This window comes from Sycon ciliatum, chromosome 1 (genome assembly GCF_964019385.1).
Source record: "Sycon ciliatum chromosome 1, ocSycCili1.1, whole genome shotgun sequence".
Taxonomy (NCBI): domain Eukaryota; kingdom Metazoa; phylum Porifera; class Calcarea; order Leucosolenida; family Sycettidae; genus Sycon; species Sycon ciliatum.
In genome coordinates this window covers 48,545,339-48,562,522 of record NC_088643.1, presented here as the reverse complement: position 1 = coordinate 48,562,522, position 17,184 = coordinate 48,545,339, and the positions used below count along the sequence as shown (strand labels likewise).

Below are 17,184 nucleotides of genomic sequence, written 5' to 3'. Positions count from 1 at the left end.
CAAATAAATTTATGTTATTTCCCTAGTATACTACATGAAGTAGAAACCATAAAACACCCGAGATCACGGCGGACAGTACAACCTTTCACTTGCCATTCCGTACTGTTGGAGGGCTGGAGACTTTTCAGTATGGAGTTCTGGTGTCTATAATTTTGCCATATTTGAAATTTTTGAAGGTTGATTGGTCTCACATATGGTCGCATGCGCTCGAGTTACTTACCAGTTTGGAATTTGGAAATTGTACATTTGCATCCTGTAAAGATGGTGTCATGGTGGTGTCCGTGTGTCGCGGGATTGGGTTCACTGTATAAGCCTGTGCGTTATATGTGAGGGTGCGCTTATGCCCGGATATAGGCACATGCGCTTTAATGCGCATCACTACGGTAGGCTACACTCCCTACAGCGTGCAGACTGTTAGCCAATCTGTTACGGAAATCCTGGGGCTACATGCGGACATGCACAAGGCCATGAATGCATGATAGTGTCCTAGCTAGCAGCCAGGCACAGGGAGTTTGTTGTGCTTGGCAGTTGATCAGTGCCACAAAAATGCCAAGTAGTAGAAGTACAATGGTCATGTACTGTAGTAGTTGTCGTACCCCATGGACATGGTACACCCTGGCCTGGTAGATCTAGACGGTAAATCTACCAGCCTGTGGCTGTATGGCATACATTCGGGAAAAAAGTCTATGCCAGTATTACATTTTTATTTTGAAGTTTTGGGCATAGGAGGAGGAGGCCTAGGCCTAGCGCCTAGCGCCTGTCAAAAAGCGACTCCAGTATTCGTCACGTGAAAGTCATTGGACATCTGCAGAGCTACCAGATGAATGCGCGTGACTGACCGATCGGGGATCGGACAACATCACGCCCCACTGGCACTGCACTGCACGGCGAATCAGATTCAGAGTGTCAAACTCATGAACTCAGCTGAATAGGTGCCGAGAACGGGCTTTGAACCGTTCCTGGCACAGATTATTTCTATTGCTGTTGGAATTATTTTCTCTCTGGAGTCTTCCAACGACTGTGAGGATGTATCGTACTCTCTGCCTTCTTGCCCTAGCGGCGTGCGCCTTCGCGCAGCAGCCTTCACGGCCCGTGATTCCAGAGGAATTCACTGCTACTGTAAGTCTGGGTTGGCTCCGTCGACAACTTGAGAAGTTGAGTCGGTTTTTGACTCGCTCGGTGAGCATGGAGAGTTAGCGTCTGATGTATTTTGTTTCTTTCTCCCTCTCTCTCCTTCCAATCGCTTTAGATCACGTTCCAGTCGCATGAACTGAACGAGACGTACGATGGAGAAGGTAAAATTGATAGCTGATGAGTTTACCATTCTCCGGGCGAGGGAAATAGACACCGTTATACGGATTGGATAGCTTTCCTCGGTTTACTATTACTGAGTATCAGTATTACGACTGTGCTAGCGTGCTACTGTACATTTATTTTCAGATTCCGTTTGTTATTGGTCGCACCCTGAAGTAGAGGTAGACTGCGGCGTTGGTCTGCAACACGTAGCATGATCTACAACGGGTGTTTCGGATTTGGGTTCCCGCTAGGCAATCTCCTCCATCTATTAAATCTTGAATTAAAATGCCGCGCGAGTACACCATGGTACACGCAGCAAGGCCTACAAGGACAGTTAAGTTAATGCAAGGTTTCCCCGTAGATTCTACGTGCATTCTGACTTTCAGTCTTCGTGGTTCGGTGAGGACACCCACTACAGCTTTGACTTGGTGGTTAGAACTCGATGTATTCGTAGATGTCAGAGGGTTCACGTGCGCCTAGTCCTATTGATCCCCCCCCCCCCTCCCCGACTCATGTGAAAGCGTTGAAATATCGAGAGAATATTTCATATTTTTAAAATACATCATGGTAAGAGCAAGGACTCCCCCTGCCAAGGACTCCCCCTGCCAAGGACTCCCCCTGTCAAGGACTCCCCCTGCCAAGGACTCCCCCTGCCAAGGACTCCCCCTGCCAAGGACTCCCCCTGCCAAGGACTCCCCCTGCCAAGGACTCCCCCTGCCGAGGACTCCCCCTGCCGAGGACTCCCCCTGCCGAGGACTCCCCCTGCCGAGGACTCCCCCTGCCGAGGACTCCCCCTGCCGAGGACTCCCCCTGCCAAGGACTCCCCCTGCCAAGGACTCCCCCTGCCAAGGACTCCCCTTGCCAAGGACTCCCCCTGCCAAGGACTCCCCCTGCCAAGGACTCCCCCTGCCAAGGACTCATTTCTTTGAAAGAAGCCCGAGGTGCTCGGGCTTTTCGCACGCGGGCCCAGGGATTGTTACGAACAAGGGGCTCCTTCAAGTTGACTTTTAGGGAGGGCTGATATATCACCTCGTAGGCACTTATCATTGTATTGTAGGATACATGTAGTGCCATACCAGTCCTGTGCTTCTGCCATCGCCAGCAGGTACCAGACCCCGATGATTTTCTTTGCCTGCTGGGTAATGTACACTGCAGGTATGCGGTAGAAAACTAGATTTGTCGACAATCATGTCCACGATTAACCACTCAACACGGGCTTCTTATATTCTGCGCATTGCTAGGAAATGAGGTAGGCTCCCAATGAAAGGTGGACATTTTTCAAGTATAATACAAGACGAAACAAGAACTGTCCTTCCACGGTGCGTTGAGCTGTGACAAAGAAACACATGGCTGTCAGTACTGAGTACAGTCGTACATGCAGCTAAACACCTCCTTGCTACTTTTGCACGGCGGCTTACCAATGCGATGCACTCTTGCCCCTCTGTATTAGGTCGCTGGGCCCATGACCAGGCCGGTAACCGCGCCGTCCAGGAATTTGAAGTTCGCAACACCGCCCACAAGGACAGGCCCTTGCACGAGGTGCGCCTCTTCCGCTTCGACTTGGTAAGTGACAGCCAGCCACAGCGTTGCGTAGAGAGTGTATTTGTCTTGTCTTGGGGTGATGTGCTGGTATTTTACACTGAGGGTCACTGGCCTGAGATTTGTTATGGCTGTGATCATGTAATAGATGTACATGTATGATGCACTAACTGAATCACTCCAGTCTGTTGTCTCAGCAGTATGCCTATGTAGTACAACTGCTAAGAGCCATGGTGAGCGAAAGGAGGGTAATGTAGAGTCATGTGGAATAGACTTATTAATATGGTTACCATAGTATACATGCATGCATGGCTGGGGGGGGGGGGGGGTGTTCTTACAGGGTAGGTACTAGCTAGGTAGTGATGTACCCACCCAGGCCTGATATGATTTCGAACATACCGTAACAAAATAGGACCTTTTCATAAATGACAGGTATCTCAATGATCCTCTTATCCTTCCTGTCTGTTTTGTGTGATGTGCAGAAAATGGAATACGAAGTTGAAGGGTAAGGCACTTCATAAGCAATGTAATGTGACTATGCTTTCTTCTGGTAGATCAACTCGGTCAGCCATCAAGCTACAGTAAATCCTTGCTTGTTTGAATTATTAGAGAGTAATAGATGCTACACTTGAGCATACATGCAAATGCATGCAGCACGCATACATCACATTCATGACAACACAGACCGAAAAACCCCATTTATGGACCACATGATACGCACGACAGTAGGCCGAGAATTCTAATCAAGCATAACTTTCTGGTAGCTTCATCCGATAAGATCGCAGTCGGAAAACCCCTGTCTGTAGTTCACTGAAGTTGTGCTTCGCTCCCTGTGTACAAGGTGCCTATAAGGGTCACACTGATTGTGCCATACACACACACACACACACACACACACACACACACACACACACACCACACACACTGTGTATATTCTGTACATGTGTGCTTCTAGTCCAGCCAACAGCTCTAAGTGTGCAAAGCGTCCACTCAACGGTACTCTGGAAAGTGCTTTCGGCTGGGTGGCCAAGGCCGACTACGCTGGAAAGCATGAGATCCGTCACCACGAGTTTGACTTCTGGTCGTATCATGTGAGTTGTGACGTGCCAGACGAACTGTGATTTTCTGACAGCAGTAGCTTGTTGTGTATGTGTCTCCTTGACTCCCCCTCATTCTACTTCTCTGTCCATCTCTCTCTCTCTCTCTCTCTCCCCCTCATTCTAACTCTCTGTCCATCTCTCCGAGGCTCTGTCCATCTCTCTCTCTCTCTCTCTCTCTCTCTCTCTCTCTCTCTCTCTCTCTCTCTCTCTCTCTCTCTCTCTCTCGCTCTCTCTCTCTCTCTCTCTCTCTCTCTCTCTCTCTCGCTCTCGCTCTCTCGCTCTCTCTCTCGCTCTCTCTCTCATGTCTGGGTTGCCTAGCCCAATCCCTAACTTGCCTATTGATCGTGGGAGTAGGAAAATCAGAGTTGGTCGGAGGACTGGTTGAATGGTCGAGTTCAGTTTGCTAGACCGAACACAAAACATATCCAGTAGCAAGAAAGTGAACAAGGAGCAGGCAAACCGACCGACCCGCTGACTGACTGACTGACTGACTGACTTGTAATGACTTTCGTAACCTGCTGATGAGGCTCGATAGAATCATGCTACGATGACCCGACTTGTAAATTTGAGATCCATTTTTTTCTGCTCGTCTTGACCCTGCCTCCCCTCATTGCTACTTCCATTTTCGTATTTTTATTTTCATTTATTTTTCTCTTCATTTCTGACTCTTCTTACTGGTTGTCATCACTTCCATAATATTGGGCAGAACTGCCCATTTGCCTTGCGATGTAAAAATAAATAAACAACAGCAACAACAACAACAACAACAACAACAACAACAACTGACTGACCGACTGACTGACTGATTATTACAACATCCAAAGTGACATGCATCCTGCTGAAACCTCTTGTTTATGTGATACCCTTTCGATTTGGCTTTCAGGATGGTGGTATCACTGTCGAGATGGGAGTGGACCCGGAAATGCCCAACCAGCCTGCCTTCCTGGCCCGCCGTGGCACCCACGAGGATTCTTTCTACGATTTCCATGAGTTCAAGGCCGGCACACCCGAAGCAGAGGCCTTCTCCATCCCGAAGGAATGCCAGTAGATCTTGTGCCTAGTATCATAATATTATATTTTATCTTGGCTGTTTTTGTGTGTGATTGTCAAGCAACGCATTCAGTATGAAACGTGTGTCACGAGCAGAGCAGAGCATCCAGCCGGCTTGTATCTGCTCTGTTGCGTGAGTCACAACGTTTAGTATCTGTAGCCGCTTTGCTTTCTGTCTCGTTGTCAGTGTTGCAATAGTGATATCATTTGTGTCAAAGGTCTATTCCCATTGTTCTGTGTGTGTGGGGGGGGGGGGGCTTGCACAAACTGTCAGCGTTCATTTAAATCGGCTGCGGGTCTCAAGCGTCACCGTTGTGGAACCTGTCCAAAGCGCCCTACTGTGGCTGAACGCCAACGATTCAAGTTTCACTGCCAATTTGCCACAACCGATGGTTCCGGAGGCGGCAAGATCTGGATCACCACTTGGAGCATTGCCTTCCTCCCTCCTAACCTCTCTGACAGTACCTCCCATCTGGGAGCGGCGTGGCCAATCCTGGCAGCTGTCAATAGTAGTAGTAGTGTGTGTGTGTGTGTGTCTGTGTGGTACATGGAGAATTGTACTGAATGATAAAGAGTAAGGGCTTGTGTGCGAGGAGGGGGGGGGGGGGGGGTGCATACGTTTTGGCCTCCAAAGTCTTTCATGGACTCCATGTTGACGTTATGGAGTCACCGGATTGCCCTCCCGTCGAAACCAAACCTGCGCTATGCGTACCCTTTCGCACCGCTCTGCTTCCCTTCACACCCTCCCTCCAAGGTACAGTATCCTGATCCCACGAGTCACATGATAGGAGCCTATCGGTATTCGTACTGAGTTTTGCATAAACCTGTACTTTATTAACCTCTGTTTAGCCTTTCTTCAGCTATGTTTCTTCACTTCAAGCTCAGGCTAATGTCCAAACTGACCTTGCTAGGCCGTGGAAGCCTGATCCATGCAACTGATTGTATGCTACAGGCAAGGAGCAGTGAAGGAGGGCTATGGTGCCAATGGCAAGCAGCACCAGTAGGAACCAGCGCCATTGGACAGAAGACTGCTCTCAGACAAAGCCACAGATTATACAATATACACAATATTGTAATACTAACAGGGCGCAGAATGTGATCATCATAGTCCCGGCACCGTGTTAACTGAGAAAATACAGCAGGGGAAGCCCAAAGCTAGCTCTGAGCAATAAACAAAAAACGAACACTACTACCATTTTGAAAGGATTGGGAGAACTACAAATTCAAACTACTACAATTATTATTAGTATTATGTAGTAAAGTGAAACCTGTCTAGGATGACCGCTCAAGGGACCTTCGAAACGTGTTCGTTGTGTACAGGTGGTCTTCTTATCCAGAGCAGTTCGACTGCAGGTAGCACCTCTTGGTCCTGGTTACAGTGGTCTCCTGGGACAGGTGGTCGCCTTATCCGAGTGGTCACCTTCACAGGTTTTACTGTACCTGAAATCGCCAGGCCCGCAGGCATTGGCCATTGGCTTACAGAATTTGTTGATATCCATGGTATATCTGGTTTGCTGGCATTTGGCACGCGTACACTCTTCTGCTGCACCTACTGAGTGAGGGGGAGGGAGGTCCTGTGAAGCGTTGATGTGCTAACATGGTCATTGACAGACAGTGATTATAAAAAGTTAATGTAGGTCTACTACATGTACACTCAGTACAGTCATGTAGTTGTGTCTGTTGAGCTGACAATGCATACCTCCATAGCCGTTGCTGCTAAATTCCTAGTCATGCAGTATCAGCTATACAAGGTCATGTAGATCATAACCACAGTTCGTAGTAAGCAGGGAAACAATAGATAATGGTAATGGTTATGAGTAAACATGAGTAGGCTTTCCACCTAAGTCAGTGTCTATTGTCGTCACCGGCAACACAGTGCTTCATAGTCACGGATAGCTGCGCAAACCCTATCAGACCCTGGAGACGTCATTAATTTTAGTCTCGTTCAGTAACAAAATGTCCTCTCTTCCTAGCTCTCAGGGACTCTCGCTCTCAACGTCAATCTGAGTCTCTAGCTATTCTCGTCCTCCTCTTCTTCTTCTTCTTCTTCGCACCTTTGCCTTTTTTCTGGTCTGGTGTCAAGGTGGAGACGTGAGAAAATTCCGCCGGAAGGACATGCTAATTATCATCGCACTGGTGGAAGGCATCCACCACATTTCGTCTTTAGTGTCATCGCCATACAGTGTTCTTGCATGCAGACTATCAACTAACTTGCAGTTAACACCGTGCGAACCACCATGGAGATATCTCAAATCTCCCCATACAAATGCTGGCATCAAGATACAAACGCGCCACTGAGTTTGCGCCAATTGCATTGTGCTACGGTTGAACACGTTTCCCCTTCTCGTTCAGGATGGAGCTGGAACAACGCCTGTGGTGTCATGTCTCTTCTGCCTGTTCGCCTAAAGCCACCGCAATCGCCTTCTCAGCGCCGATGTTGGTCGTGTACCAATTGCTGCTTCTGGCAGTGTTCCAACCTGATCATGTCTCTTCTCATCGGGAAACCCACCGGGCTATAGTCAGTCATATCGCCGTAACAGAAGGTAAATAGCACATTTCACTGATGTACACGGTGATGGGTATGAGTGTAATTAATTAATGGTATTGCAGGTATATCAGAAGCTGTGGTTGTCATGTACTTCCTAAAAGCGTGGAAAAGTAAAACCTTTTTTTAAAGTGTCGCCTTCGGTAGCCGAAGGGGCCTTTCAAACTGGAATCTATTTTTTATTATGTATGATAAGGTCATAAATTCGTAACCCTTGATTCCTCCTGTCCAATATCTGTCACTACTTTAGCCTAAGGTTGCGGTTACTGTTGAACCTAGCCAAAAGAATGGATTACATACATGTACATTGTACATGTATACTATACAGAAGTTTGAGATCTACATGACATTGTATTTCAACACCAGTCATGACACGTGCACAGGCTAAATGAAGCGTGCACTACGAGGAAACTGCGGCTGATCGAGACTTGTCTTGAGTGCTAGAGAAGAGAGACCAATGGGCAGAGCATGCAATGAGCCAGGAGAGTGGAAATCACAGGACAAACGTTTCCATCAGCTCCTCGATCTCGGTAGCATCAAGAGAGCAAACATCAGATTTGAGCAAGTACGAAAGAAGCTAAACTAGTCACGAACACAATTGCAACTGTAAATCTTTTAATCTGCAAGCGTGCATGGTTATAATTATTATTGATCAGTCCTTTGCATGATGAAATCGTAGAAAAACATTGATACTTTACTGGAGCAATTCTATAGTCTTGCATTCGTACCCTCCCACCTACAGTATAGAATGTGGACTGGCAGATGGTCTGTCCGACGGTGAAGTTGAGGATTTCCGCAACTATCATTATGCAGGGACGGCGGTGTGTACCAGTAGCCGACCCGTGGCCAACCCACAAGTCCCGCCCGCCGGCCAATTCAGGTCATTCACAGGAACGTTCGTCTTGACTCATCCAGGGCCCCCGCAGGTCCATGTACAGTGTTGCTGCACATGAGTCCGTCATGACGTCATGCCTAGTAGTACCGGTAGCCAGTCTACTCTTACGGTGATCTATGAGTCTGACGCTCCTTCCTCACCGGCCGCCTTTGAAGACCATCACGAATAAATGTCGAGAGGAACCAGAGGCGGCGCTCCATCACGGGTATTGTACTCCTGATGGAGGCACAAGTCACCGACAATATTCAGGACAGCACCTCCAGTGACCAACACTGGATCACATGCAGACACTAGCCGGATGGTCGAAACAAACATTGTACATGTGCTAAAAAGTAGGAGGTGTGTGTGTGTGTGGGGGGGGGGGTGAAAGACAAGCCTGAAAGATAGCAAGCTAGTTATGGCTGAAAGAGGAAATACTCAGTTTGTTAGTCCAGGAAGGAATTCTGTGGATGATGTCACGGATGATGTCATTCGTCTTTTCAAACACGCACCAAGGGCTTTTTATAGTCGCGGTGTGGGTGTTCCGGTGGGCACAACTAGCTCAATCGTTCCATTACCGTGGCAAATGCCTTCCTCAGGCGTTATGGTTTTCAAAACCTTCACACCATGAGTTGCAGGCATTGGTAGTTTCTAACTGGCTGAGTACATGTGGGATTGTACATGTGTGATTGTACATGATCAGTGTAACTTCGGTGAGCTTCTTCAGTTTGTCCGTAACTAGGGGTAAGTGGATTATGCCGGCATAATTTTTGGCATACTCGGGTCCTTTTTGAGAATGAGCATAAAATGGCATCTGAAAACAAGGGCAAATGCCCAATGAGGCTGTTATACACACCTCAGTGCTATTGAAGGCACATTTTTGGCATAATCAGGTCCTTTTTGAGAAGGAGCATAAAATGGCATCCGAAAAACAATCGCAGATGCCCAATGAGGCTGTAAAATACACACCTGCTAATGAAGAACTATACAATAGCGCGTCTTGTCGATTTGGAATAATATGTGTATGTGCTTTAGCAGATTGCCAGGGTGACAAGTTGAGGATAGACTGTCCTAGTAATTACGGGTACTAGTACATGTACTGTCTTTGAAATAATTGGGCTCTGCATCTGATGCTAGTCTGGTATCTCTTCTGGAGAGAGGGAGTCAAGTTCAATGCTTTCTTGCAACAGGTTGTGTTGGTACATGTACTAGCCGGAGGACTCTCATTTGTACAATGTACTGTATAATTATTATACTCCAGCTATCGCTCGCTTCATACTTCGAAGTGCCAATGAACACTATGGCAGCAGCAGCATTTTACGATTCAACTGCCGCACCTTGGATTGGCTGTAGTGGAGCCGGCAATGCCGCATATCCTTCCCGCTCCTGCTAGAACATCAGAGACTTTAGTGACATGGTACATGTTCCTGTAGGCCGGAGCGCACCTGTTGAACAGTCAGTACGGCAGTGTTGTTAGCTTACAACACAATGTACAATGTACTTCAAGTAATCCCGTTACTAGTGTTGGAACATGGCGCACCTGCTCCGGCAGAAATAGGCTGCCTTTTTTGCAAATGGTCTTGGATACCACTGAACATACCTGTACTGATCGACTGTAGCCACACCACCGCACCACCACAAGACCCTCTCTTTTTCACTGAATCTCCGGCGACCTTCGTCTGAAACTTGACTCTGACCTTTGCTGTATTGGCGTGCGTGTGCTGGTTAAAAGTATCGTAATCTTGCCTGCTGTGACACACACGCATATACCCGCGCGCACACACACACACACACACACACACGCAGGCACACACACACACACGCAGGCACACACACACGCGCGCGCATGGACATGAGCAACTGCTGAATAATACTACATAACTGTAGTTCAATGTTTACAGTGCGCTAGTGCGCTCTGAACTCCGCGGGAAGTGGAAGGAAGCTAAGTCAGTGTTGCTCGATCCGTTTGCTACAGAGCAACCTGGTTTGGGATAGGTCCCTTCGCTCCCCAGCGCACCCGCACGACTACTCCACAGGACGTGAATCACTGTACGCCCTCGAGGGCATTCCGGAGAGCTTCCTCCCATGCCACCTTCTGCAGTCGTTCCGAACGGTTGGCCACCTCTGCCAGTTCATCGCCTACCGTTGCCCATGTTTGGCCGCCCCCTAATAATAATAATAATATCTTTATTAGGATGACCCAGAGGCTTGTCGCCTATCAAGGGGTTCACCGCTTTGAAGGATGTACATGTAGCCGTGTGATGGTAGATTCTCTGCGTGCCTGAAATACCGCCAGTTGGCAGAGTATCAAGTTAGTTCTCTCAACAGGCGTCAACACTCAACATGCAGATCGTATCTCTCTCAGCGGCCTCCGGGAGCTATGGTTAACGGTTGGGTCACTGCTTCAGTATTCGCTGTAGAATTTTTCATTTCGTACGGTTACGATCATGCATGTGTTAGCGTGGCTCTTTCAATCGTTGTGCCTTGTAGGCCTCGACCAAATATGCTTGCGCATATTTCCGCATATTTTGTGAGACAGTTCATATTATGGCATATTGAGCGACAAAAGGAATATTGGAATGAAGCCAGCATATAATTCAAATATTCTGAAGAAAATGAGGACAACACATTCAAAATATGGACAAAATGCGTTCAGAAATGCCTTTTATGGATGAATTTGGAATTGTTGAGGCGTTTGCTACATTTCCACATGGATGAACACTATCGCTACGGTTGCTGGGGACACCCCAGTCATACTATTCCGCATGTGTTTTGATTTGCACCATAAGCATGATAGCCGTGAAGCCAATGAATATTCCAAGGTTGTAATTTTACTGAAAATGATCTACACTTTCTGCTTATGTCGACTCTTTGTCGAGCATATTTTGGCATATGTTGGCATATCTTTTTGCATATCTTGCTAAGCCTTTGGCATATTATGGACGTTTTCCCTGATATGCCACGAGACATAATATGCTCTTTTTTTAGCATATTTGGTCGAGGCCCAGTGCCTTGTCACGTTGTGGCCAACTCCAGGGTGCGTTCGGATGAACATTCTGCCACACTTGCGGTGGTGGAAGCGGCGTGTAGACTGCATGCAGTATAGGCCTCGACCAAATATGCTAAAAAAAAGAGCATATTATGCTCGTCGCATATCAGGGAAAACGTCCATAATATGCCAAAGGCTTGGCAAGATATGCAAACATATGCTCGACATAAGCAGAAAATGTAGATCATTTCGGTAAAATTACAACCTTGGAATATTCGTTGGCTTCACGGCTATCATGCTTATGGTGCAAATCAAAACACATGCGGAATAGTATTGCTGGGGTGTGTCCCCAGCAACCGTAGCGATAGTGTTCATCCATGTGGAAATGTAGCAAACGCCTCAACCATTCCAAAATTCATCCATAAAAGGCATTTCTGAACGCATTTTGTCCATAATATGAATGTTTTGTCCTCATTTTCTTCAGAATATTTGAATTATATGCTGGCTTCATTCCAATATTCCCTTTGTCGCTCAATATGCCATATATGAACTGTCTCACAAAATATGCGGAAATATGCGCAAGCAATTTGGTCGAGGCCTAATGCAGTAACATGGTAACTGCTGTTGTTGTTGTTCTGCTTTTCTCATCCCACATGATTGTGTACGTTAGCAGTTTGGGGCGGCTCTGAAAAGGTTCATTGTTGTCTAAATGAGTTTTACCTACTATCCGGACTTGCATATTTTCTGCAGTTTTATGTCATTCATATTATTCTATCCGCCTCAGAAAAGACGTTCGTCATTATTAGACAATGTTGTCCCCCAGACCCCTGTACAAGACAACCCGCTATAGACAATATTTCGATCGGTCCCACTATAATGTAAGTATACAATTAAGACAACATGAAACATCGATCGAGCTAGCCAGAAAGTAAACAAATCCAGAGAAATCGCCAAGTAAGTAGTTCCTGACAGGCAGTGACAGCGAACACATTGAGCCAATCCGAGCAAATTCGCAGTCCATGGCCATGTGCTTTGTCTTGTAACGAGAGCCTTACCTAGCCTAGGCCAGGAATCGAACCCGCTGTGGGACAGCCGAAGGTGACGTTATAACGAATTTTGTCTACAAATTCGTCAGGGGTTTTGGATTGTTGCCTACTAATGAGGTTTGTCTTGTCACGTGAACTGATATCGTACTAACGAGGGTAGACCTCTACGTGTAGTAGAATGATGATGTTTACCGGTGATTTATTTTGTCAACGCTTGGGCACGAGAGCGAGAGTGCTCGGCATCGCTGTGCGTAGTTTGAAGAACGAAGGAGGAGGAAGAAAACCATGGCCGGCTGGAAAGATTGTCGAAATACAATCAGTAACAATGTAGTTTGGAGTGGGAATGTGGTGGGAGTTGAGGCAACCAGGTATCTTTGTTGTCACCCAGGATTCTGGACACATGGTGAATTGTCATGCCGGATGGTGCGACGTGAGATTCGTTGGCTGGGTATGAAACGCTCTACGTAGATCTACCTGTACGTCGAGCTGGCGGTCAAACCCGGGGACTAGACTTCTAGCGAGCTTTACGACACTCGCGGAAGCAAGACCAGCAGCTGTTCTGCAGCCATGACCCAGGCAGGGTGACGACCACGGAGTTAGAGACATAAAAAGAGAGAGAGGTAGAGGATTCCGGGGAGACCATTACTTCTGCATGGAGGATAGCCCGCACATGGTCGCCATGTTGTCCATGTGAGAACAGCTGCCCACCAGCAGCAGCAGCTGCGATGCAGCGATGCAGCAATGTATCTCTTGCTGCCACCCGTTCCTCATCGACACCGACGAACGACATTTGTCAGTCACGTTTTCTTGCACTCGTACTGGCGGAGGAGAGCCTCTGATCTGAAGTTTGTGGCTCGCGTATGCTGTTGCAGATTCTTCTGCTTTGGCGTAGTTTGACGTAGATCTACCCCGGAGAAGTAGCTCGCTGCACTGCCCGCGCTCTATGTGCTTCCTTCTCTTGCCGACTCTGCGGACACGCTTGTTTGAGTGTCACGTTCAGGGATGACCGGATATCCCACGTCTGGCGTTGCGGGTGCAGTGTGTGTGTGTTTCATCAGCAATGACGTGTTAGCATTCACAGTCGGTGTGTCTACTACCCACGCCAACCAGTGTGGCACCTGATAGCGATTAGCAGCCTCACTGCAAGAATGGCCTGAAAAGGCTCAGCAGTAGTAGTAGTTATAGTGTTGTCCGGCACCTGGAGATCAGAAGACACCAGGCTTCGACTGTACTTTCCTTGTACTAGTAGTAGAGCATCAACAGAACCTGCGTTTGGCGTGTGCCACAGCCTCACAAGTAAGGAAGAGAAAACCCCTGCTGATCAGTTCAGTGGGTTCTTCAACTTTCAAGTTGCTGCTATCCAAAGCGGTTCAGAGCTGTTGATGTGCAGCAGGTGCTGTGCATGTGTGCTCATACTGAGCTATACTGAGCGGTGTTCGAGCAGCAGGAGGGAGTGACTGAGAAGATTGAAAATTGTGCCTTGGTGTGGCTGAGTGCAGAAGTCAGTAGTCAGTGAAGAAAGCCTGAACATGTTGTTCCGTGATTGAGGTGTCCATGCCTGCTACAGCGGGGGCACTAGTGTCGCTGCTGCACTCATGGCGTCCTTGGCGTTGGAGACTACCATCCAGGCTGGTGGCCAGCTGGTGTTGGCTACTAGAGACAAGCGACGACGACTACGGACTGACTACTGCACTGGCTACTGCACGGCCAGTGCCCATCAAGATGCGGTGCAGTATGATTCCATTGCCCCCAGTGGAGGCAGAGCCTTGGCCGCCACTCCAGGCCAAACAGCCAACAGTAGCAGCAATGGACTGGCAATGCCTGCTCGGAACAGCAGGAGTAACAGCAGCATGTCGAACGAAAGAGATCGACCTGAAGGCAGTGCAGCAGGAATGGGAGCAGTAGCAGCAGCATTTGCCTCACCATCATCCAGCCCTTCAGATGATGGGTTGTTAAGGTCGGCTGTGGCAAGAATGCAGACTTACATGATCGAGATTCCTAGCAAAGTGTACGAGGCATACAACTGGAGTCTGGAGACAGGGGAGGGACATGAGGAGGCAGATGGAGGTGTGCAAACTGCCGGGGCACAGGAGTCCGGCACATACAGCACAGTCGGATCATCACGGAACAGAAGTGATTCAGACTTGCACTGGGCATCATCATCATCACACGCGTATGGCGATGACGGAGCAGATGGTTCTTCCGATACCAGCAGTCAGCACACGGATCAAGGGCATGCATGCAGCAGCAGAGCAACATCGCCAGCACAAGCGAGACTGAGTTCTGACAGAGTGTTCCCTGCTCTGATGCCCGGCGGTGCTCACAGCAATTGGCTAACTCATGCCTGTAACCAGAGTCGGGAAGACAGCAGCGTTTGTCCCAGGGAGGCAGAGAGCCATGCTGCCGCTGGAGGAGCACCACCAGCAGCAGCAGCAGCAGCAGCAGCAGAGGGAGTCAATAAACCGTATGATGTACCCGGCCTGCAGGGAAAGTATGCGGGTCACTGCTGTAGGATGCGGCGCTCTGGAAAGATAGTGCTAGCACTATGCGCTGTGATAGTGTGTGCATCGCTAGCACTATCAGCATCACTTTACTTTGGTGGGTATTTGCCTGTTGACGCAAGTCTTCAGGACGATTCATACTTCATTTCGCGTACGGGAAAGTCATCGCGCGATCGTCGCGCGATGGGCCAACATAGTTGAGTTCAAATCAACTTGTTCGCGATGCGACGCGTTTCCCGTACGTGAAATGAAGTATGAATCAGGCGTCATGCTCCTGTACACAGGTAGTTCTTGTAGTGTGTTCTTTGATGCTACCGTTGTGCCGGTAGTTCTTCAGTTTAGTGTGTTCTTTGATGCTACCGTTGTGCCGGTTGTGGCGATCATAAGACCATCTGACTTGGGAGTGGAGAAGAATACGCTGGCCTCCAAAACTATTATTTTATATTGGAACTTTACCCAGTACCAGTCCTTCAGTGTGTGTTGGAATTCTTGTGGTCTTAGCCTCAGGATGCACACGGCGTTAAATAGAGACTGATCACATGTTGGTAGGGGTCGTCCCACTACATGTTGATACCACTGAAATGATCTCAAACCATTGCTACAACTTGTGTGATGGCAGACATTATGGGTGTACCGAATCGGTAGGGTTTAACAGACACGTGCACAGTCTGGGTATTGGCTCAGGTCAAGAGGCTAAGTGACTTGGTGTTGGGAACAAAATAACATTAGGCGTGAATTCAATGCCCCACCTCGATTCTACAACTCCAGAATTCTCTGCAGTTTTGAGTGTGTCTGCATAGTAATGCCTTCAACTACATGTACTGTTTGAACAATCATCCCGAAAGCCAGACATGAATCTATGCACAACTGCTTTGCTTGTTATCTGTGCAGGTCGCGGGCTGGGAGATGGTCAGAATCATGGGGACCTTCATCCCAATCACCGTAGCACTGACGGTGAGGAATCTATTGCAGCCCCGTATAATGACTCGATTCTACAAGTCCAGAATTCTTTGGTTGTTTTGAGTGTGTCTGCATAGTACTGCCTTCAAATACATGTACCATGCCATGTACTGTTTGAACAATCATCCTGAAAGCCAGACATGATCTATGCACACCTGCCTTGCTTGTTGTCGGGGCAGGTCCTGGGCTGGGAGATGGTCAGAATCATGGGGATCTTCATCTCAATAGCACTAAAGGTGAGGAATCTGTTGCAACCCCGTATAATGACGCTATCATTATACTAAATCACCACAGCACAATCATATTGATTTTTTGCTGACAGAAGTCTGCAGCCATGAGGAGTTCAGGCGACCTCAGAACCTTGTTAAGGATATGGCGGACTGGATCAGGAATTCTGTTGGCCACTACACAACATCAGGATAGGTTATGTGTTACATGTGGATGCCTGCGGCCAGGAGAGCGTTTCAGTCTAACTTAGAACTCTCTTCTTTTTCTCTCTCTTCGTGTGTCTCTGCATGTGTATGTATGTGTGTGTGTGTGTGTGTGTATGTGTGTGTGTGTGTGCACGTGTGTGTGTGTGGGTGTGCACGTGTGGGTGCACACGCAGGCGCAGTCCCACCCACACCTGAAGAGGAAATATGTTACACAAGTAGCGATCATCTACCGAATGGAACCGTGTACCACTTTAATCATATAAATGGCAACTTTACAGCCTTGCCTGCTGTAATACATCAAAAAGGCTGGCGTGGCCCACGCATCCAAGTGAACAAGAGTATAACCTGGGATTGTGACAAGCAGTATAGTTCACTAGTCAACAAAGCATCAGATAGGGTGCTCACCTGCCGGAAGGATCCTAACGGCACTACCTACTGGCAGGGAAAAAACGACAATGACTTGTCGTGTTTTGGTAAGTGCTCCGTTGAAAACTTTTCGCCGGTGGTCAGTCTGTTGCAGCATTACTGCTCACTTCTAAGTGTGTTCTGTGTACATAATGCTTAGTATGTGTTTGGCATACTCAAAAGAGGAGAGGACGTGTTGCATTGGCCAATGTGCATCTTCTACTATCACAAACTTTTCACACTAAGATTCACTGGTATTGACTTTGTGCAGTGCTGTCAGTTGCCGAAGAACTGGCCGGTCAGCCTCCTAGCCCAGACCGTTCTTATTTTCACGCATCACAGTCTATGCGCAGTTGAGTCACTGTGTATCCATTGGTATGCTGTGCTTAGTGAAATTCTAGCCTGGTCGTTCTTTGGCGCCCGGCAGTACTGTAGGTACATGACA

At 48.0% G+C, this 17,184-nt stretch overlaps 2 protein-coding genes across 4 annotated transcripts in view; both read left to right on the top strand.

Annotated features, from left to right (window-relative positions):
* Nucleotides 1–950: 950 nt before the first annotated feature.
* On the top strand, nucleotides 951–5,206 carry LOC135830450 (uncharacterized). Its single transcript, XM_065342704.1, has 6 exons — nucleotides 951–1,119; nucleotides 1,250–1,295; nucleotides 2,747–2,859; nucleotides 3,318–3,340; nucleotides 3,791–3,926; nucleotides 4,819–5,206. Exons 1-6 carry the CDS (start codon nucleotides 1,027–1,029, stop codon nucleotides 4,981–4,983), a joined length of 576 nt encoding a protein of 191 aa, XP_065198776.1. The 5' UTR covers nucleotides 951–1,026; the 3' UTR covers nucleotides 4,984–5,206.
* A 2,068-nt stretch (nucleotides 5,207–7,274) lies between these two features.
* LOC135830423 (uncharacterized) overlaps nucleotides 7,275–17,184 on the top strand; it is a 28,369-nt gene continuing 18,459 nt past the window's right edge. Inside the window, exons 1-4 of one of the 3 annotated variants that reach the window (XM_065342696.1) lie at nucleotides 7,275–7,528; nucleotides 15,832–15,894; nucleotides 16,080–16,136; nucleotides 16,508–16,807. In XM_065342696.1, the coding sequence (XP_065198768.1) occupies nucleotides 7,339–7,528; nucleotides 15,832–15,894; nucleotides 16,080–16,136; nucleotides 16,508–16,807 (610 nt within the window). In that variant the 5' untranslated portion in view covers nucleotides 7,275–7,338. Of the gene's footprint in view, nucleotides 7,529–13,597; nucleotides 15,038–15,831; nucleotides 15,895–16,079; nucleotides 16,137–16,507; nucleotides 16,808–17,184 lie in introns of those variants that run through there. The other 2 variants (XM_065342684.1, XM_065342690.1) reach the window with 2 other exon arrangements.